The sequence below is a fragment of the Sinocyclocheilus anshuiensis genome, unplaced genomic scaffold, assembly GCF_001515605.1.
Source record: "Sinocyclocheilus anshuiensis isolate Anshui unplaced genomic scaffold, SAMN03320099.WGS_v1.1 scaffold2089, whole genome shotgun sequence".
In the NCBI taxonomy this organism is placed as follows: domain Eukaryota; kingdom Metazoa; phylum Chordata; class Actinopteri; order Cypriniformes; family Cyprinidae; genus Sinocyclocheilus; species Sinocyclocheilus anshuiensis.
Genome location: NW_015549564.1, coordinates 391,737 through 415,872, shown reverse-complemented (window position 1 = coordinate 415,872; position 24,136 = coordinate 391,737). Strand labels below are relative to the sequence as shown.

General features: G+C 38.8%; 1 protein-coding gene across 1 annotated transcript in view; it reads left to right on the top strand.

Moving 5' to 3' along the window:
* The window catches only part of LOC107657215 (neurexin-3b), a 375,749-nt gene that overhangs the window by 327,274 nt on the left and 24,339 nt on the right, over positions 1–24,136 (top strand). The window contains exons 16-18 of the mRNA XM_016445239.1: positions 3,672–3,843; positions 10,895–10,984; positions 12,059–12,369. Coding sequence (XP_016300725.1) covers positions 3,672–3,843; positions 10,895–10,984; positions 12,059–12,369 — 573 coding nt within the window. The remainder of the gene's footprint in view (positions 1–3,671; positions 3,844–10,894; positions 10,985–12,058; positions 12,370–24,136) is intronic.

The window sequence follows — 24,136 nt, the reverse complement described above, 5'->3', positions numbered from 1 at the left end:
TAGCATAATGCATTTCTCATTGCAGCTTGTCTCTGCAGAAATGACCTTCGACAAGCAGCTTGGATTTTTTGCATTCTTTGTATCTTTGACAGACAGACACAAGTGCTGATTTGTGTATATTAAAGGGGTCATATGATGCTATTTCAATTTTTCCTTTCTCTTTGGAGTGTTACAAGCTCTTGGTGCATAAAGAAGATCTGTAAAGTTGCAAAGACTAAAGTCTCAAATCCAAAGAGATATTCTTTATAAAAGTTAAGAGTCAACCACGCCTTCCTAAAACGGCTCGTTCTAACACGCCCCCACATGTCTACATCACGATGTGGGAAGATTTGCATAACGTTGACAAAATGTTCACATAAAGAAAGAAGGCATAACTTAGATTCTCGCTGTAGTATTGTTGCCGCCACCGCCATGTCGTGGAGACGCTGTGTGTTTCGTTGTGAAAGCGAAACTACTTTGTTTGGCCTTCCAAAAGAGGTCACAGCTAGAAATCAAACGATTCAAACGTGAGTTTTGAGCAGTGTAGAGTAGCACTTGTTGTCTGTCGTTTCCCCGATCACAAATGCAGACATAAAAACTAATGGTTTTATGTTTACGCAGTGCGATACGCAACGCAACGCGTAAAAAGACAGTATAAGTCATTATAATTTAATACAACAAATTATAATCAGTAATTATGTCCCCACTGGATGCAACAAATGCCTCGTTTATAATGGGTTTTACTGGCTTTGTCCCGGGACACGGCATCACAGTATGGTAAGGGGCGTAACATTTCCGTCACACCCTTGAGGTATTCGGCCAATCACAACGCACTGGATAGCTGGCCAATCAGAGCACACCTCGCTTTTCAGACCTTTGTAAAAGGTTTGCTAAAAATTGACGCCTTTCAGAAAGGCGGGGCATAGAGGAGAAACAATAATGTACATTCTGTGGAAAATGTGTTTTTTTAAACTTAAACTGCATAAACACATTACATTACACCAAATACACAAAATAATGTTCTTTTTAGCAACGCCATATGACCTCTTTAAGATTTTATAATAAAACTTTTATAACTTTTAACTATCTATTTCTGAGTTGTTAACTAGATGCAAGGATCAACAGCTGGTAGTAGAACGCAAAATGATGATGCAAATGTTCCAAAGTTTGGTGCCAAATGATTCAGTGTGAATACAGAACTGAAGGGAGAATCAAACTGGGTTTCGGACATAGCAATTGAAAAGTATCTAATTATAGCCTAAAAATTTGCTGTAGAAAATTTGAAGGCTGTTTTTTGCACTACGGTTTGTTTATACTGATGAAGATGGTTGCATATGGTTTAGTCCCTTGCCAAGAGATCAGGGTACTGCGCACCTGTCTGCAGGCTGCCGCAGCACTAGAGGCTTTCTGGGAGAGATTTGATGCCTGGGGCTGACTTTTTGTTGGAGCCATTGATCGGAGGGACAAAATTGGATTGTGTAGTGTACTTATTACTGGTGTCAGGGAACATTACATGGGGGAGAGATAGAGCCCTTCTTCATTGGTGCAGGAGCCTGCTGCAACTCAAATTACTTTTATCACTCTTGGCTACGCTGGTACCACCCACGGCGGGGAAACACCAGACATTATGCTCTCAGTCGCAGCGAAATTCTGCAATAACCTTCTAAATGTTTGCCGCCATCTGTGAGACATCAGGTATTATATCAGAGAAAGCGCAACATTCAGCAAGCATCAATCCTGTGTGCTGTTCACTTTCTAATGAAAAAAAAGCAATATAGTGTGTGCTGTCTTACCATAATGCGTTAATGCTGCTCAATATCGTGAATATAGGAATTGAAATTGACTATAGTGTGTAACAATGGCGAGTCATTATTGCCATCATCATTGTGAATGGTTTTATTTTCTTTAGAATACAATTTATCTTAACCAGCCCATTCTCTGAAAAGACAATGAAATGTTGTTGGGCAATGCAGTGTAATTGGAAATGTCTATGATATGCATGCAGCCTGGATATGCATGTAGGGAACCAAGTAGGACTACAGCTCTGTACTAAAACTTAGTGAGCTGCCTACTGTTTACTGATTGAGTGATTTGGAACACTTTAACTTATGCAGCAACTCCACACAAATAGTGCTTATGGAGATTTGACTTGCAGATGATTTCAGTAGAGTTTGGCATTAGCATGTTTCTAGGTTAACATCATGATACTCTAATAAGCATACATGCGTAGCACCTAGCAATATTGGGTGTAGTTCATTTTGAGTATTTCATTAAATATGTTTATTTATACATTTATTTACATTCGTATAGTCGTACACCATCTTTTTTTTTTTTTTACATGGAGCTCGCCACAATGCCTTCTCTGCAAATGATTCAAAATAGGCTGCCTTAGAAACAAGGTATCTAAGGAGGCAGCATAAGTACATTTCTAGCATTTGCATCTAGAGTGCATTAATGATGACTTAAAATGCTGCCTCAGTAGTCAGCTCTCTAGGATTTAGAACTGAGCATATGTTGCTTGTGGTAGAGAATTGGTGGACTATAGAAAGAGATGCTTCAGAGAAATCTGTAAAGCTTCCTGATTCACTCCCATTTGTTATCATTTCAACCCTCACAATGTCTGAAATTGGACATCTAATAATCAGATGGTGCTGCCCAACCAGCCATTACTTTATGGGAGTTTGCAGATCTCGAGTTGTGCCAGGCATAGTATAGCTGCAATCAGAGAGCTTAAATAGACTCTTAGATCAGGTTGATGTGTACTGCACCACTTTTTTTTCTGGCTCTAATGGAGAGCGCAAACAGTGCATATCAATGTAGCATTCTTCAGCTTTTGTTCTGCCTTCACACAATTAACAATCATAATACACCTCTCATTAAAAACATCCCATGCACCTCCACTTTAATTGTCAATTGCAATAGGTGTGCTTTTGTCGGCAGATCTTAGGTTACGTTCATTGAAAGTGGAGCACGCTAAGTCTTGGGAAGCCCTCAGAAAACATTGAGGAACAGTGAAAGCTGGTGTGTGTGGTGGCAGCTTCATTTATCGCACACTTCTGTACAGCACATCCATGTATTTATTTACCTTCCCTTTTGTTTGAAAAATGGCTTCCTCTGTACTGTGCCTTGAGGACAGGTAAGTACACCTTCAAGAGACCTGGTGGGGATTAAAACAAATGACATAAGACAGGAAATGCACTCCATCGAGTGTGGCATGCCTTTAAACCCTTTCATGATGGCTATGTGAACATGAACTTGAAGTGAAATTGGCTTTGTGAATAGAGCTAGCAGACTGTGTAAAAGACAATGGGGCAAGTTGTCTTAGTTCTCCATTAGGGAGTTATGAAAAGTCCACAAACTAGAGCCATATGGGATACATAGGCTATGTGAAAGGTGGAGGAGCATATGTTTGTGAATTTGCAGTAGGTCGGTACAAAGCGCATTAGTCATCGTTACGTGTATGTCCCACATTTCTGTTGGCAGCTCATTCTTATCAACTGGATATAAAAAATACCACATTCTTGGCATCCACATCACTTTGCATGCATCATTGCAGAGGTTTCTAAAAGTGGATCACTTTAACGTGCAAATGATTCCTGCTATTTAAGCTAGCATCTTCATCCTTTTACGCTGAGTTTAATCAGCCATTTGGTGTTGCTCTGCTGAGATTGTTTGTGTTGTTTCTATTCCAGGAAGAAGGAAAGGTGGGCGTAACGTTCAACATTGGCACAGTGGACATCAGCGTCAAAGAGCTGAATACAGAAGTCAACGATGGAAAATATCATGTTGTACGCTTCACAAGGAATGGGGGAAACGCCACCTTACAGGTGGACAACTGGCCAATCAACGAGCACTTTCCATCAGGTAACATATGCAGAATGCTAACTACTTAAAGTAAAGTTTCTCAGACAGAAGTGAGATTTTACTGTTAAACCCACTGGATATCATATGCTCCCAAGGAAATCAAGGGTTGGAAGGCAAGGAACAACATAATTTTCCTGCCCATGTAATTTATAATCTGCATGTTTCAAAGCATGCACATTTTTAGAAATAGGAACAGGTGTTCATAATTATAACACTGATCTCCTTTCTGCTGAGGGAAAGGCATAGAAGAGAAAGGACACTGCAAAGAAGAAAGCAAATGCCATAGTTCTCGATCGACTTGGCTGATGTTGCTTTCTTAATTGTCCTCAGAAATGTCCATATGTGGGAGTAATCAAGCCTGGGCACCTGGCCTGCGCACAATAGCAGGCCAAGCCATTGCCTTTGTCCTCGCGATTAGCGCCATGACATCTGGCCAGCTGCTTTTGAGAGGCTTTGAAAGGCAGAGGCAAAAGGAGGGCACAGGTTTAAGGCAGTATTGTGGCAGCTACAGCAGCTGTGGGAGAATGAGCTCGAGACCTCTGTGTATCTGTGACTCCCAGACTTAGGAAGCCAGCAATGATGGATGAATACAAATGAGTTCATCAAATGCAGCAGAGGTTTGTTATAGAACCTCAAGCTTTTCCAACATGGAGAAATAGGGCATGCTGAAATACTGCCCTCAAACGCCATCGAAAAAAAACTCTCAAAAACCCTTCACACTCAATTAATTTGGGTTCTGTGTCCTCCACTTTGATGTCTCTGTTGCTTCGGCACTCTCCATGGGATATCTGGCCCCTGCACTTCTCGTCCAATTAGAGAGTAGCTCTCGTCAGGATTACTCAAGCTGTATTCAACGGCAGGTCTTTCTAAAGAGAGATAGCCTTTAAATGGCCAACATGCAGGCAGAGGGAACAGGCAGAAGGACACAGGCTAATGCTTTGCTCCCTATTCAAGCTGGTTCTGTTATGGACACTGACAAAGAGCCGGAGAAAGCATGCCATTTTCCTTACAGACTATTAGCCACCCTCAGAGCTAAATATAACACCTGAAATGTCCTAAATGGCCAAACTCAATACATGTAAATTTTTTACATTGAAAAATAAACCTGCACAGAGAAGGGAGAGTGGCTTCTGTTTAAGCTGTTGCATCACTCAGTCTCAAATTAGTCTCAGAGACATGATGTAATGATATAATGATGTAGTCTATGTGAAACATTCATTCAATAGACATTCCTAGTGGCATCTAGCATTATTTTAAATGAGGAGATATTTTTACACAGATTGCAGGATATCTACAGAATCACTGTGAATCTTGTGTTTACTTAGTATCCAGAGTGTAAAGCACAAATATGTCATAACCATGTTGATATGAGAATGTTCTGTGATGGGGGAAAAAAAAGATATCAAACAAAATATTAGCAAGGATAGACTGCCATGTTAACATGACTCATCAAACAGAAAAACATTCTGAAAGAGCAAAATCTGAACAATTGTCTTTCTTATTCAATCAATTTACCTTTTAAATACACCTGTCTTTATGTCTGTGCTTTCCTTCCATCCATAACACATCTATCTTTCTAGTTAGCTGGCTAGTGTGCTACATTGTTGACCTTACTATACTGTACTTGCTGTAATAATTGATTTCAGTTCCCGCACCATCTCTTGAGTAATTACAGGCTGGGATTCAGACTCATAGACTGAATAGCACTTGAAATGCTTCACGGCAGTGATCCTCTGCGTTCCTGCCTCACTCAATAAACTGTTATCAGATCCATGCAGCTGTGTTGCCATGGCATGGGATGTTTCCGGGGTAGCCATGATCCCTGAGCTTATTCATATGTTATACCCTAGCATGATTGTATAAGCAATTGTTGGGGCACACTGAATGCAAGTCAAAAAGAAGATGTGGTTACACTTTATTTTAAGGGGTCCTTGTTACAGTGTAATTATACATATAAGTACTGAGTAATATTAATTAACTACATGTACTTATGGTTAGGGTTAGGATTAGTGTTTGGCTTAGGGTTACTTGCATGTAATTATGCATAATTAATTGTTATTATAATAGTAAGTACATGTAACATGTGTAACAAGGACACCTTAAAATAAAGTGTTACCGAAGATGTTTAATGTTAAGATATTTAAAGTTATTTCACCAATAAGAAGTTAAGATATTTAAAGTGATTTGATCAAAAGAAATGCACAAAGTGCAGGGCTTACCAGAGTGACACCAGAGAAATACAATTTTGTCACAATACACAAATACTTTTGAGCTGCTGTTAGATGTGCTGTATGGATTTTTTTTTTATTTTTTTGTATTTTTTTACTGTTCTAAAGCATAAAATACCCCAATATGTTTGCAGATATGAAGGAAACATGCTAAGTACATTTAGTTATTCTATTCGATGTGTTTTCAGTGGCGATTAATTTGTTCACTGTTGATTAATTTAGCAACACAGACACTGTTATTAAACTGAATGAAATCAACATTGAACTTACAGTTCTCAGTAGAGCTGCTTATATCTGAATTAAACTTATTTCATAATGAATGAACTTTACACAGTTATTGAAACTGAGCTGAACCAACAGCAAACTAAATGGAGCTAAATAATGACACTATTTTCTTGCTACAGCTGCTTTACAACACAGTTTGGATTTGCCTAATTTTGTTAATTTGTTTAATTGATTCTGTTGCTTTCCTGCTTAATACTGAAACTGCTTTGAAACGATCTCTGTTGTATAAAGCGTTATATGAGATCAAAACAACAAAGTTTACTTAAAAGAGATCTGTTTTTTTTTTATACAGGACACACATGCACACTGAAAAGTTCATTTTACTTGAATGAGATTTGCATTTTCCATTCATGTGGCTTAAGAATAATGATGTTCAGCTGGCATTGCAGAGTTGAAAGCGTGGCTTCAGTTGATGGACTCTGGCGATTGTGTCTGTGTCTTGAAAAAAAAAGATAAATGAAAGGCAGCAACAAGGTCAAGCTCCTCATGGGAGAAGTGGGAACCTTTAAATCAGTGCAGGTTATTAGTAATTCTTGGCAATAGATTTCAAATGTGACAATCGATGAAGCTACACTGCTTTCTTGAATGATCAAAATGAACGTTCCTTAACTCTTCCATTTGTCCTATTGTCAGCAGTCTTAAACTCATGGATTATGTGTGAAATTCAGTGGGCATCTGTATACTGTATCCAGTGTAAACAGTGATTATAATGGGTTCTGTTTGCTTATTCTGTTTGCTTGTTCTATTTGCGTGACGTTTGTGCGTGGTTTAGACAGGTGTTAGCAGCAGTGGGCATGGGCAATGGTGTGATGATGTAAAACTATTCATTGATGTCCTTCTTTAGTGGCAGTCATATGCAGATGTATTGCCCATGTGTAGATGTATAGCCCATGTTAAAAAAAGAAAAAAAGATTTGCAAAGTCTCATGTGTCCCCGGGAGAACAGTATCAAGAGAACTTACTCCCGCAAGTCCATGCAGACAAAGATCCGTCCTATGAACAGCTGAACAGAACATGCAATATTCTGAGATGTGTCCAGCGAGACCCTTATAGCCAAGGTTAGATTGCATTCCAATGAGGAACAGACACTTCCCACTTCTCACCAGTATGGACCATGATGAACTGGCAACAGAATTCATTCGCACATTGTTTGTATGCTTTCAGCATCTGCTGATGGCCCCCTACCGCAAATCTCTGGTGCTGAAAGAGGACATACTGACACCATGCCAGCATTTGTTTTGACTAAAGCAGTGCCGTCTAAAGGGAGTGATTCAGATATCGTTCTAGCTGGAAACAAATGTGCTGATGGATGGGAGGGAACAGACAGCATTGGCTTTTTGGACATCTCTCACAGATTAGAGCTCTTCTGTTGGTCTGAGCTTTTATGGATGGAGTATGACACTCCAGGATTGTGTTGTGAAGTTAAGCGCTCATATTGGGATAAGATATACATGCATTCTTTTTTTTATTTTTCAAATATTGTAGGGGCGGTGTGGTGTAGTGGTTAAAAATTTGCCCTAGTAAACTATGCAAAGAGTTTGTCCATTCATATTTTTACTTTTTATAATTTAAAGAAGAAACCAATCCGATGTATAGTTGACATTTGAGGCTTAATACTATAGAAAAGCACTAAAAGTTTTTCAGTTAGAGTGTTTTCAGCTTGTTTATTTTCATATAAAAATACGGCATGCAGTTGCATCAAACAATGGCATAAACATCATTCAATGTAAATTGTGATAATCGTAATTAATAATCGCAATTACAATTTCAAGGGAATAATCGACAATTATGATTTTTGTCATAATCGTGCAGCCCTAAGCCAGAGTATAGAGAATGGAAATCTATGTCACGGCGTGTTGCATTCTGTGCAATGTAAACATTGTAAACAATTACAAATCACCATAGAAAAAGCAGACCTTTTTTTTTTATTATTAATTTTTGGAAAACCGTTTAGATGCGCTTAGAATAAAACAGAACTAATATGCAGATCTCTTTACGTTAAAACATAAATCGCTCAGTCATGTGTTTGAAAATAAAAAAGTGCAAGTGTATGAGACACTGCAAATATTCATTACATAGTACTCAGTCTTGTTCCCTAAAAGAGGTACTGATAAAACTGATAAGAGAATAAGGTAGATCTCAAACAGTGGATCATATAGCATCGTTATATATCATCATATCACCCAGCCCTAAAACTGCTCAATGTTAAAGCATTAAGCCATTATGGGCATAACAGAATAACTTAATATAAAGCTGCTTTGAAATGTGTTTTGTGGATACTGTATAAATAAATAACTTCACTTAAATGTCTTGAATGAAATGCGAGATTCCTTACTATTAGATATGCTGAACAAGTAAGCAGAGGAATGCAGTAAATAAAGAAAATTTAATAGGCTCAATCATACACAAGTGGTCGGGTATCAACAAGATGCCGCAAATAACATTTCCAGATGTGATTTTCCACCGTATTTGTGGTGTGAGCGGTTCAATCCAATGCAAATCAATGTATTTGTAACATATAATAAATCTATAATTATAAAGCCACATTTTAATTTGTTTACCTTACCTAATTTCAGTTTCACTTGCACCAAGGTTCAGTAGTGAATGTAGACATTTTGTATTATTTTGTTATATTATTCAACTAAGATCTTGTTGTGATGATTAATGCTTACTGTATCAATTGCCATAGCCATTCTCACTGAATAATATTAACAAAAAAAATAATATAAAATGTCTACATTCACTACTATTCAGTCCCTACTCTAACTCGCGTGTCCTAAATTCCCACAATACATTGCGCTGTGACATCAGGTTCCCACTCTCTATAGCCACTGAACATTGTTTGTAGGTTAGAAAGCTCTGCAAAGATCATCATAATATATTCACATTAACATGACAGATAGCGAGCACTGGCAAAGCGTCTGATCTCTAAAATTAATGTCCAAACCCTCAAGCTCTCCTGGATCTCTCCAGCATGCAGGCCTCCATCCAGAAAAGCCACTCCAGCCCCAGGCTTGCATGCGCTGCCTGTCAGGATCAAAGGCATCGGCAGCCCTGGAAACTACTTATTACCCCCCACCCTCACCACTTTACCTCGCCCACATCCCCCCTGCTCAGCCAGCAGTAACTTTGAAGCCCCTTTTCTCCCTATTTAAAAAGGAAAGCACAAGAAAAGTGGGGCCTTGAATCGCCACCGGCCTCGTCCATTTCACATCCCTGTCACTGTAGAACCTTTGTGCTTCTGAATAGCACTCCGATTCTATGCACTTTTTTTCTTTCTGAAGTTCCTTCTCAGTACGTTGTGACTCAGCGCTCAGTGGCTTGTTTAGCTAAGTGAGATGTGTTGAGTAACTTTGCTCTTTTGAAGTCCTTTTTGCATTTTTTGCTCTCAAGCTGTAGGGTTTTTTTTCTTCTTCTTCTTGATGTATGTGAAATTGCAGAATTGTCGTTTTTGAGTTCCTATGCAATCATCTACTTACCCTGATGTTGATTACCCAGCATGAAGAGAGTTCATGCTGCTCTTTTTCATGCAATGAAGTGAATGGGTACAGATGCTGTTTAGTTTGAAAAAATTACAAGAAAAGCACCATAAAAACATTATAAAATTATAGACTTGTTCACTATATTGGTGTACTTATAGTTCAAAGTATGAAAAAGATCAACTTCAAAAATTTGAATCTGTTTAATATCCTTTAGTTTGAAAGAAAACATGCCATTTCATTCAATATGCCCAACTTTCATTTAACATGTGCTTGAAATATGAAAAGCTCCAACATTCTTTGATGAACTGGACGTGACATAAGTACACCCAAGATGGCAGACACCTTATAACACCTTACTCCAGTCAGAGAAAGAAGTTTAACAAAGTCCAAAAAATGGTGAAATATACAAGCGGCCCAGTGCTTCAGAGGTCTTCCAGGGACCCCGCAGCAGCAGGCCTCACACCATTCTGTAATGAGCTCATCTGTATGCAGTGTCTTCTTCAAATCTGTGTCATCAAAAGCCTTATTTCCCAGCAGGTCTAGAGTGTCTACACATTATCTCTTTTTATCTCTTTTTATCTCTCTCTCTCTCTCTCTCTCTTTCTCATTCACTCCCTTTCTCTCTTTCCCTTACCTTAATAGTTTGTAAAGTGTTCCTTGGCAACTTGAAATGTAAAAGCATGTGATGTCCAGTGGGAAAAATATTTAAACCCCATTTTAAAGATTGCTGAGCAGGAGATCACCTGTTACAGAAGCTCAGTGGAAATGCAGTTTGAAATTAATTGTTAGTATGTCTCACTTTAACAGATGCCTGTATTTTGTCTTAAAGTCTAAGTGTGGTGTGTGATTCTTGCTGCAATAATTATATGTGTTAAACTGTTTATTTAGTTGGTTACTAGTTAATAAAAATGCCTTATAATCTTACAACTGAAGTTAAACTTACAATGAAACCTAAACTGCCTATGATAACAAGACCTAAATAATTTTAAACACGGCTAAACCTTCTTAAACAGTGTATAAATGTGCAATGTGCTAAAATGTCTTTCAAACTTTAAAGGCAACAGCGACAATGAGCGTTATCAAATGGCTAATAAGAAAATCCCATTCAAATATACCCGGCCGGTCGAAGATTGGCTACATGAGAAAGGTAACCCTCACAAGACCCTCAGTGTTTTGTTTTTTTGTTTTTTCGTTGATTTTAATTTGCGTTCATATGCTCCTTGTCATTTCGTTTCGTTATATTTTTGTCCAACCAGGTCTGATGAGTCTTTGCTTAGCTTTTTGCCACTAATTAACCTAAAAATGTTCATAATTTACTTCCCTTCCCATTACGTAATATTTTCGTTGAGTATTATTTTTTTATGTGGATTGTGATCTTCTTTTGTTATTTCCATCAGATCATTGACCAGTTAAAGGGACTGGTAACTAAGAATAACACTGCATAAGTATGTACTGTAGCTTCTGGACTCCAACTTTAAATCTAAACCAAAACTCAACAAAAGTCAGGATGCTTGTTTATAGCTTTTCATTGGAATGATCTTCCATAGCGTTAATGTTAGTGGTGGAATAGCCCAAAAACCCAACCCTTAATGCAGCACGTTTCCAAAAACAACAAATTGGTGCTGAAGTGAAACACCACTTTGCAGACTAAAGCAATTTTGTGTTTGAAGCCGGTGATGAAATCGACCGACACCTCTTCAGTTTCATTCAAAAACAGGATGAAAGGGCGGGGTGACCATTTATCAAATTTACCATTAAAGTCCTTTGGATTATTAAATGCGTTTAAAGGTCATTGCCTAAACTACATAAGATGATTATAAAGTCCCTTTAACACTGTCTAAAACCACATTGAAATCCAATTAGTGGTTCTACATGCATGAATCAACATGATATTCCTTTGAAATGTATGAGATGAGCTTTCTTCCTTGCCCGCTGTAATATGGAATTGTAAATGTGTAGTAGTTTTAATCGCCCTGCATTTCTATTTCTAACCATATGAAAAGCCATTTGGAATTTGCCCCAAAACATTTGCATGAGAAGCACCTTAGCGTGAACACGGCAAAAAAAATAAAAAAGCTCATTTAAATTTTTATGGATTTTAAAAGCTAGACCGTTAATGCTAACATGAATCAATTAGCTAAATGTAAAAAAAAAATTATAAAATAAAAAATAAGTGACGTAAACCATTTTGACTGTTTTCCTTCACTGGTCTTCCTCTCAGGTCGTCAGCTGACCATTTTTAACACCCAAGCCACCATCTCAATAGGCGGTAATGACCGCAAGCGACCGTATCAAGGCCAGCTCTCTGGTCTTTATTACAATGGCCTGAAGGTTCTCAACATGGCAGCTGAAGGTAATGCTAACATCAAGATAAATGGCAGTGTGAGACTGGTGGGGGATGTGCCCACCAGCAGAAGCCCCTCACGTACCACCACCTCCATGCCCCCAGAGATGTCCACCACCTTCATTGAGACCACCACCACCCTGTCAACCACCACTACCCGCAAGCAGCGCTCACCACCCACGATTCAGGTAAGATCTATTGATTTTCTCCATTTTATCTCCTTGAACCAAGGCAAAATTGTGAGGGTTGGCCACATACTCAGCAGTGTAAAGATGTGTTTATTGTGCATTTGTATTTCTTCTAAGACATGAGAAGTTAAGAGACATTCAGTTCTCATGTCTAAACCTTTGCCTACTGCCCTTTTAGTATTAAAGTTATCGAAATTTTCCAATGAGGCATGGTGTGTGTCCGTGTCCAGCATTCAAACGTTTATGTACTGTAAAATATGTAAAACACTTAAAGAAAGGTGGTCAAAAATTGGGAAAAAATTATCATCTCATGTTGTTTCAAACATTTATGACTTAATTTCTTCTGTGCAACACAAAAGAAGAATATAAGTTGAAGGTAACAGCTTCACTTTTTCACGCATGGAAAATGGTGATTTATACTGACATGCTCCAAAATAAACTAAAAACACCATAAAAGTATCCATATGAGTCATGCACATATAATCCAAGTCTTCTGAAGTAATAACATAGCTTTGTGTGAAGAACAGACTGAATTTGATGTAGTTTACTTGTACTTTACTAGTAATCTTCCCCTCTGCCTTAGCCATGGCAAGAACAATGGCATTTGCCATTAAAAACATCATACCTTATGTGACTAGTGTGCCAAAAAGTCAGCATTTGTGTGCTCCAAATGAGGGGAAGATTATAAGTGATGAATAACGTCTTATTTTAGTTTGTTCCTCACACAAAGCTATCATTATCGTTTGTTTTAGAAAACATGAAATATATATTTTTTATAATTTTATGCAACTTTTTTTTTTTCATTTTGGAGCTTGGCACTATAAAATACTGTTTTTTTTGTGTGTGTTTCACAGAAGAAAGAAAGTAATAAAGTGTGGGGATTATATAAGTGTGCATATATGATGACTATCTTCCCTGGGGGTGAGCAAAGCATTTCTATCTTTGCTGTACTGTATGTGCTGAATAGATGCCTTGTGGGGTCTGTCGACTACCAGAATGCTTTCTTTTAACACAGTCTGACATGAGCCCAATGAATGTCTGATCATGCTGACCATTTCATTGATGCTAGGGGAAAAATTAAAGCAGCAGTCTTCGTATTAAAGCCATAACTCTCTCTAGGGCACTACTCAGCGATAGGCCAAGAAGACTTATTCTCTCCTCACCTTTAAACAGATCAGCCAACATAATAATAACCTCTCGTGTCAGTGCTGACTTCATCAGTGCGTTGGCAACCCAACCATTCATAAGAGCCTTTAAACTCACATGCAGATCATTTCAGTGCATAAAGGCTCTTTTTCCTTCTTGGCGTTTTAGCTATCTATATTTCCAATAAGACAGGAGCTGGGTGTGAACTCACATCACCCATGACTTAACATGTTAACTAGTAGGCCGCAGCCCTGCGTGAATGCTATTTATATATCATGTTAGAATATTAGCACTGTTACCTCACAGCAAAAAGGTCCCCAGCTGAGTCATGGCTAAATCAGGACATCATTCTGTTCTTTCCATGTTGGAGTGGCTCGTCTGAATACTTCAATTTCCCCAACAATCCAAGGATCTACAGGTTAGGTGAACTAGAGACTGCATTAGGTGTGAGTGGGAGTGTGAATGTGTGTATCTGTCTGTGTATTTTAGCCCTGTGAGGGACAGCCCACCTGTTTCCCTTCTTTCGGCCAAAGATGCTGGGATAGAGTCCAGCATTCCTGTGACCCTACATAGCAGAAGCAATATAGAGATAGAGAATAGATAAATGGATGAATACTAGTACATGGTTACAGTCTGTGCTTTTGCTGAGTAAGGCATTCTCCTGTATTAACATCCTTGTTGGTCCTGGAATAATATCACATTTAAGTGATGTACACAAGATTAGGGTTGGGGATTGTACCATTCTGATCGACCAATCAGCCTTTGATTTTACCAATCACTGCCCCTTGAGTTGGTTGTGGTTAGGTTAGGGTTAGGACATTGTTTGACAGGAATGTTGCTCCAGGACACATCCTACTTTAATTTACAATATTATGGTCAATGAAAGTGCTATATCGCTCATGAAAGCTAATTAATCTGTAATGTATTTTAAAAGAGATTCAGTGAAACAAATCACACATTTTATGAGCACTTTATTTTTCCTACTTTGATCTGTGAATTTTATAATACACTCTCACATGTATAGCAAAATTAGAGATCCAGGTTTTAGCCACATCTTTAATAAATATAGTCAAAATACTTGTACAGTAATGTTCTCACTCCAACAAGATCTCCATTTTGGGTTTGTTGTAAGCGTATTTTTTCTAAGACAAGCTCTCCCAGATCAATTTCCAGGCCATCAGGCAGTTTGATTCATGCTGTGCCCACAAATTAATTTTCCATAGGTCTCGCTTTTAGCACTCCCTTGCTGCCTGTCAGCATAGACAGCAAGAGAAGTACCTGTAGAAGCTGAAAGGTTTTCCACCCCCTGAGGGTCCCAGGCTGTGACCGATGTTGGGCTGTTCTGAGTGGTTTGGGGTCCAGCGGCTACACTTGTAAGGTGCTATTTGGCACAGCCCTCTGATTCCCCGCCCTTGCAGGCCACCCCAGGGTCCGAAAGGTAAGAGGTGTGCGATCATATTTTATCCATAGACGGATTGAGCTGATCCAGGCAGGGACAGTAGAGCAATCTCATGCCTAATTAATGATGGGACTCCTGGGAGAGGTCTTGCCTCACACTTGATCTCTGGTAGAAGAGTAGTGAGAGCGTGCATATCCATTCATCTCCAGCAAGGGCTGTTCACTGTGCCCCGGGCCACTGTTTGCTCAATGATGCTTTTACACACTAGGGAACAACAGAAGCAAGAGGCATTGTAGAAATGCTGACATGACTGAAGACCACACTGAGCACACAACCACGTGCTGTTTAGTGGTGGTAGCTGTTTTTTTTTTCTTCTTCTTCTTTCCACAGTGGGTACAGTCAGCGCCCTTGATGGAGCAATAATAGGAGTATCAATACTAATAGCTGCAAGCTGTTGTGCAACATTTTCTAGATGTAGTTAGGCTGTAAGCGTTTTTCTCAACCAGGGTGTCTCGGACAAATTTGTCTGAAGGTAAAGGGCACATTCCCTCTGTTAGCTCTCCTTTAACGTGTTTTTTTGTCCTGGAATTGTATTCCAGCTCCTTGTCAAGTGTGAACACGAATGCTGCTTCGGTATGTGTTAGAGCACATACTGTACAGACTAGAGCTGGGGTCGACAACTGGTGGACTCCAGTCCGAATCTGGACCGTGAGATGCGTCCATCCGGACTACGTAGCCTTTTGACATAATGAAATAAATAAATGCCAAATGCTATTTTCTAATAAAATCAAATTTATATCAAGCACATCAAGATCAGCTCAGTAGAGCTGTTTGGGTTCTACGGTGCCACGGGTTGTTACTATGGTTAACTTTTGCTATGGTCAGATGTGCGGTCGTGACTCGTGCATGCAGTGAAGAGAGCAGGAAGTGGCATGCAGACAGATGAAACTTTCAGTGAGTGAAAAACAATGGCATTCTCAAAAATTTGAAAAGTTGACGGGCCCTTAAAAAGTCTAAATTTAGTTGTATCAAATTTAAGGCCATAAAAAGTCTTACATGGTACAAGAAACTCTTAATTATGTTTTCAGTAGGACTTAAATTTGAGGACGGTAAGACAAATAGCGATACAGCTTGATGTGACGAATAAACTTCAAAAGGATATGATTTTATTGAATAAATAAAGCTCTACACATTTCAAAGTCAGGTGTATCGCTGCTTTGTGTACTGCCATTACCGGGGAAACCGATATATATCTGCCGTTCCAAATGAATGTGCATTTTCAGTAAGCCCGTCTGCTGTTTTTGTCAAGACCAACGTGAAAATCAACCCATGTTTTTATGTAGCAAACACGCAGAGCTGTAAATGTGAACTGGTGGATCGACAAGAAGATAATGCATTATAAAAATTTAAACAATTAAGACCGTAACATATATTTATATTTTATTTAATTAATATAATAATTTATTGATAATTGTTTAAATTAATATAATAATTGATACTTTTGAATCCATTTTCTTCAAAAAAAAAAGTTTAAAGGCTGAAATGTGAAGTTTATCACTTTTATAAAACTTTTTGTTTGTGAAAACCTGTATCTGAACTGTAAATCATGCTTTTTACAGTTATTTTAATTTCATTTGTGCAGGTCTTAAAAAAAGATACCCTGCAGATACCCTGGTCTGGCAAAAACCGTCAATTCATATTTTTAGGTATTTAATTGTCCGCACCTCGACTGGTGAGGAGGGTTCATTTCTGGACCTCACGCAATTTTAGTTGAAGACTAGAGGAAGCTCTGATGGAGCAATCTATAGATAGGACAGAGCAAGATATATCTTGAGAGTGTGGAAAGAGATAATACAGTGAATGGGATTGCCGAAAGCACAGCTGAACCTGCTTCTCATCCATCAATGGATGTCTGTGTCTGAGTTTGTTAAGCAAAAGTTGCAAACATCAGAATTGCCAACCCTAATGTTTTGTTGTCTTGTAGTGCACCATTGCGGTATTCTCTGATACAACACAATCAAAACAGTTATGAAACAGATGATGGTCTCTAGCTGGTGTTGCATTATGCCAGACTCCAGCTCTAAGTGTTCTATTTGTTTACCTGTTTACCTCACTTCTCATCATCCGCCTCCAAACTGAATGACTAATTCCAGTGATTTCAGCTATGTGCTGTTTTAACAAAGTGCGAGTCACGGCTAAACCTGCAAGCCTCACAAGCACTAGATATGCTAGACCACTACTCCATCACCACTGCTTCAAATACATGCCTTTTGAGGATGTAGTCATTATTTGATTGCGCAAGTCTTGCACTTAAAGGAGAGTAGCAGTGGGGAATTCTCATTTCCACTGAACAAAAAGAAAGACAACTTCTTCCAACACACTCAATTACTGTAGTTAATGTAGTCGACAGGACACAGCTTGATTATTTGCTGTTTTAAGTGTGGGGGAGGAGAGAAAAAGATGGAGAAAAAAGCAAAGAGAAGCAATTTGTGTTGAGTATATAGTGATGAGGTGAAAGTAAAAAATAGGTGAGAAAAATAATGTGAAAATGGAAACACAACACACCCTCATACTCTATAACGGATGTATTTAGGGATTTTACAGTGTCGTTTAATGTCTCAGCTGTTTTCTGAATACTATAGCAAGCTTTGTGTGAAAGAACAGATTTACTGTTTGAGTAAAAGAACAGAATTGGGTTCTTGCATGGCATTGTAGTTATATTCTATTCATAGAGGAATATTTAGTTAAATGCTGCCATCTGAAATCATGTTGAATTTTATGTAAATTGTATTTGTGCCAAATAGATTATTGCATTCGAAATAATTATGTTGAATAGTCATGTATTTAGAAAGATATTGTTCCCGTTCTTCTGTAACACTTTTTATTCACTATTAACTATTTTCTTGTTAGCATGCATATTACTAGCATACTAGCTGTTTATTAGTATTTATAAAGCACATATTCATGCCTTATTCTGCATAACCGTATTCTAGATCCCTTAACCTTACCCCAGTAGACACTACATTTAATGTACTGTAAATGTGGTTGTCACTATCTTTTTTGAAGAGCTGCAGTATGTACATGGCCAAAGAATTTTGATTTGTAAGCCATAAAGATTATGGCAGGTACTTTACACAGGTAGACACAGTTTAAGGGCACATGAATTTTCCTGCATGATGAAACCCCCTAGTGCGCTATGTCTTATTCATTTGAAGTCTCACAGACAGCTTTCACTTCAGAGCCTCTGCAATCCTTGTGCCATTTTATGATCCCAGGATGTAGCTGCTTTATAGCAATTCACACGCACAACAATACCTATATGTTGTCCCTTCAGCCTGAACTTCATTGCCCTATGGCTCCACAGTGGTTGCCTGCAGATGGGCACATTAGAATCATGTAAAGGTCAGTAGCAATGAGGTACTTGTTTGCGATCTGCATGGTAATTTCACTTCACTGTCTTTTTCTCATGCTGCACACAGAGAGATGGATGCTGGGTGCCTTGGGACAGCTTGGTGGTCCCAATTACATGAAGGTAGCAGATGGATGGGAGACTTCCAGGGTGAAGGGCTCATTAGAAAAAAAGCATGCAGGGGATGTGTGCGAACATGTGGCCTAGGGAAGCAACAATCCTCTGCTCTGTATGAGTGCACACAATTGCCTCAATCTATCTCAGCTCCCCTGAAACTGAGGAGCTAAAGGTGTTACAAAAACAAATAGCGGCATTAATGTAAGAATGTAACACAAAGCCCATACAACAGCTTGTGTAAAAAGTATTGGTAAAGTAACTTTGATAGTATAGTTGTCAAACTATTGATGATTAAAAGTAGTTCAACTGTCAAGATACAATTTCACAAATGTACACTGTAAAAAAATTGCCAAGAATTTACGGAATTAAAGAGTATTATTTTACAATAAATTACTGTAGTCAGAAATTTACTGTGAAATCAATGCATGCTGGGTCATTTTCTTACAAATGACTGAATGAACAGCAGAATGATGCTAACATCACAGTAATTTACTGTGAATTCACATTATAAAGTTGTCGTTATGTGTGCCACTGTGAGAAATTTAGTTGTTTACTACTGTAATTGTTTTGAAGTCACTATAATGGTGATTGGTGATCCCATTTGTTTGGGGATCTTTGACCTTGCATATTCATATTCAAATTTCTGATCTAGTCATGTCAGAAGTGTGACAAATGAAATCATTTGTCAAAATGATGACACACTAGAATCTGAAATAAACTAAATGCCTGACTTTAAGATAGTCAAACTATTCTTAGCATGAACGTAAAGATTTTATTTTAGCAGTATATAAGCATGAAGATTAATCAATAACTTATTTCATATTCATAACTGTTTGTGGATGGATCTTTCACGATAGTGAAGCAACTGCTGAGATACGTTTTTGAAAGATGTGACATCAATACTCGACATAAAAAACACAACAATGGTAACACTCAACAAATAAAAACAACACTTACAACATAAACCAACATTACAAAATAAACCAACAACACAAACTGCTAAAAGTGAACCAAAACAAGTTCAATAGCACAAATAAAACCAACAAGAATAAAGGAGAAGAAGAAGAGTTCAATAATATTTAATAAACCAACTATCAGGGTATAATCCACGTTATCCACATAAAACATAGACAAGACCGGCCAAACACTGGGAGCAAACACAGAGTTTAAATAAGACAGGACTAACAAGATAATTAACAATGATAGGGGAGAGAGATAACTAATCAGACACATGAGGGAAAACTATAGGTCAAACAGGAAAGACTGTAAGACAATGACAAGACTGTGACCGTTATCTTAACTAAAAACTGCTAATAAAAAACATCGGACTAATCTGTACCTAGAGTCCCCAAAATGTATTATACTGGCCCCAAAAGTGATTAAGTTAGATCTGTAGTACCATTACAGTTTACATTTAGACAGTATTGCCAGTTATTTGTCAACTTTTGCTCAGTCAACAAAACCGTTCCAAACAAAACAACCCTGCTGTATGAATCAGTTTTTATTATGAAGTAATTGAGTAAATGATTCAAAGACTGTCAGAATGACATTCTGCCTGAAATAAGTAAATACAGAAGGGTCGACTGATAAAAACAGTGTAAAGTCCCTGTGCATGCAGGACTGTATATCAGCACTCTTGGAATGCCTCTCAGCCAATTGAATTGAGGACAGGAAGTACAGTAATTGTTGAATAGTATTAGTTATACATGTAATAACTATAATTATTATTTGTGTAATTAACAACAAAAATGTATTCATATTAATTGGTGAGATCAAAATGTATCAATTCACTAAAATGAAAAGCACTATCAGAGCTATGAAAGCGTGTGCATTTTAGGTTTATTATCATTCAGTTCTAGGAACCATTATATGCTCAACATGTGTGGTCATACTTGATTTTATGATTAATGGAATTATCATTATTGATCATGTCCCTCAGTTTCAGTATAGGTCTTTTTGTGGCTTCGCTGGAGTAGATGTGAATGGTAGCTGTTGAGGGCTGAATCCCACATTGTGCTCACTGAAAGTCCCTTTGAGCTCAGACTCCCTGCAAGATCAGTATTCAGATCAGCACCCAGTAGCCCCTGTGGTGTCGTCTGCCGCTCGTCTGAGGAACCACACTCAGTCTTGAGTTTTGATGCTAGAAGATACATTTTATTTCATCATCAATGAAAATAAAACGGAGATGCTCTCTGCAGCGAAACATCTGCAGAATGATCATCTTGTCTTCTTTTTATACAGTTCTGACTTTAAGGCGTGGGGTATATATTCCATACAGTTTTCCATACATAGAATGGTTCCTTTGTGCATACAATTCTCCCTAGAGAGAAGCCCCCCCCTAAGTCTTGTTGTGGTAAAGAAAGAAAGCCCCCACTTATGTTTCCCAGATGTTTCTCATCTGAGGTCTGTACATTCTGCCACGTAGGCCTGTTTCTACACACAGGCATATGGGATTATAATGGAAGTATAACTGGATATTTAAATGGCTATATTCATAATGATTATACTTGATTAATTCCTATTTGGATTAATAAAAATCTTCTACATTCCCCCCTCTGAGACTTAGTAAGTCTCACATTTGCTTATTTTTACCCAGAGTGCTACTTCATAATTCAGTTGTCTTAGTTAACACTACCTAGTGACTAAATAAGTCACTCTGTTTTATTACCCATGACCAAATGATGCAGCATCTGGTTTGGAGCATCAGGACCAACCCTCTCCCCCCACCCTTGACTAGGAGGGAGTAAAAGATCCAGTCTCCATAACTTCTACTTCTATAGAAAACAATTTTATAAGCATGCGTGCAATTGGTTCAGCGCTTGCCTGTGGTTGTCACAGTTATGTATAAAGACATAAAAACACATTAAAAACATCACACATAGAATATCACAAGATTAGCATAGTTGATCTTCAGCCCAGATATTGTACGCATCCTAGAGGGCCTCCCTTGGGCAGAAGATAGGCTAACACTTATACCCAGGGTATTGTTCAACTTTACACTTCTTCTTCGTCCTCATTAGAGTCACTAGAACTAGAACTATCATCCAAAGTTTGCTCGGTATCTTTTTCTGATTCTTTAATTTTCTCTTCTATTTCTTCTAACACTTCCTCAAATTTTGTTCTATCTTGGTTTATCATCTTCTTCAATGCTATGCGTGCCTGTCTATAGCATTCCATCCGTAAATATCCTTCACTTTCTTTTCTCTCTTGCCTCTTTGTTTTCACAGCTGGTTCCCTTTTTTTTCTTTTTCTCCCAGCTCTACTGGTCCTTATATTTGCCTTTCTCCAGTTAGTTCTACTGTTCCCTTGAGAATTGAGAACTCTCCGTCTGTGGGCAAATAGGGGGGCGGCTCAGAAAACAACTTTTCTCGCTTTCTTTTTGTCTCTTTCTCAGCCTCTTTCAGTTTCTTCCTGGCTTGTTTTATATATTTTAATATGTCCTCCCCTTCCTTTTTACTCTTACTGGATTTGCTGATTTTATTAATCCTATATCTGTGTCATGTTGAGTCCATAGTTCAGTTGGTACCTGTCGCTGCCTTTCCTTATATAACTTGGTCTCATTTTGGTTTATTATTTCGGATGTTGTAGTCATCTGTGTCATTTTCTTTTGACCAATAACTACTTCAAGGTGGGAGGAGTTGGATCTGGATCCAACCTCGCCCCCTGGATCTTGTGTTCTGCAGTGAGGACCATCTCTCAGCACCGCTCACATTAAGCCTCTCTAGCCAGCGAGAGAATGACAGTGAGTATATAAGCACAGGGTAAACACACTGCCGTCTCTTTCTGATGTTGTAATGAAACATCTCAAGAATGATTTGTCTGAATGTGGCTGCTGTCTGGATGATGGTTTGGAAGCTCATGGATGTCTGCTTAAATAAGCTAATGAAATATCTGCTTTTTTAGAAGAACTAAAAGAGCATTTACATTCATGTCCAGCTTTACAGGTTGTGATTTGGGTCTTTGTCTTGATGAAGTATGATTAGATTTTGATTGAAAAATAAGGACAAAATTAATTGCTTTCCACAAAGGTAGTGCCATGATGGATTTAAAACCAAGAAGACTTGTCGTATGGTCTACTTTTATGGTTTGATTGAGTTTATTTTCATTGTTTGGAAAAGAGCATCTCAGACATCCTGCATTTTCTTATCTTACACATGAGTAATATGGGTTTGGAATGATTTGGAACTCTTCCTTGTCTACAATGACTTTAGCAGTTGATTTCTTCGGAGTGTTCCAAAATTGGCTTATCCTTTCATTTCCCATTTTGATCTTTTCAGAAATTTGCCTCAAATCTCAAATTACCTAGAGTTCCACATTAGCAGCGAAATCTCTTCTTCTTGGATAACAGACTTTTTGTATAATCATTGTGGATTCCAATCCTCTGTCCTTTGCCCCTCTCTGCCTTTTCTCTGTCCTGTGGGTCTCTGTCCAGATTTCCCTTTTCCTCTGCATCTCCATTACACACGGAGCACACGCAGTAACTGGACGCTTCATTTTTTCCTATCCTGATCTCGGGCTGTAATTGAAACATCCTGTTGGGCCCGTGTCGCTCTCTAATTTTCTCTCAGTGTGACAAGGGCAGTTCTGTACGACTGTTTGTCACCACTTCTCTGATGACCTTGCACACTGCGGCAGGGGAGTGATTAAAGATCAAGGCCAAAGACCATTTCCTTTGTCTTGGAAGATAAATGGCCCTGTTTGAACCTGCCTGCTATGGCTTGGAACAATTAGAATGTACTGAGGGGAGTCGCAGTCTTGTACTGTGTATGAAAGAAGGTGCACAAATACTAGGGCTGCCCTTGAATAAAGATTTTTCTGGTCGACTAGTAGTCGCTCATTTTAAGCATTAGTCGACTAATAGCACGTTTATTAATAAACCATTGAAATCATGCTAATAAGCCTTTCATTTTCTACGTAGCCTAATATGCGCTCAAGCGCACGCATAAAGCTTGCCACAGCACACAGGCAGAAGTAATGATGATGAATGTGTCAGGGAAAAACAGTAAGATTAAACTGCATTAACATAATCTATTGATAAACTAGTGTGCCCTTTCGATACTTCACTCGTACTGCGTCTGCTAGACGCATATGGGAAAAAAGCCTTTTTTCTCCTGAACTGAAGCCTATTTTATTCACGCAGTGAAACTGCACGGCCATTGGTTCGTACAGGGCTTTAAAAACTAACCAATGGCGCCATTTTCAAAAAGAGAGCAAACTTCCTCTTCCATCACTCGTACGTGTTCTGCCCCCATGCGGCCAGTCACCCGATTTAATTCAACCCCTCGTCACGCGGGCTGAGGCCTGGCTGGGTGTCGGAATGGGTTATGGGCATAATAATGTGAGGATATTCACTCCAATTCACTCGAAGACCCCCGCGCTTCAGCGGCGTGGTCCCCACCTCCGTGCAGAGCAAGGACGCCGGAGGCAGAACTAATATCTCACAGAGCCCTCCTCCTCAGCCACCTGGAGTGCCTGGGACTCAGGGTCAATTTTGCCAAAAGCTCATTGCTTTCCAGCCAGCGAATCTCGCTCCTGGGAACAATCTTCGACTCTGAAAGCTGTAGAAAACGCCAGAACGATCTCTGGCCATACGGAGGCTGGCGACCTCCTTCAAGATCGGTACCGTTCGCCCACTCAAAGCGTTTCAAAGGATGCTGGGCCTCATGGCAGCAGCATCTCCAGTGTTACAGTTGGGC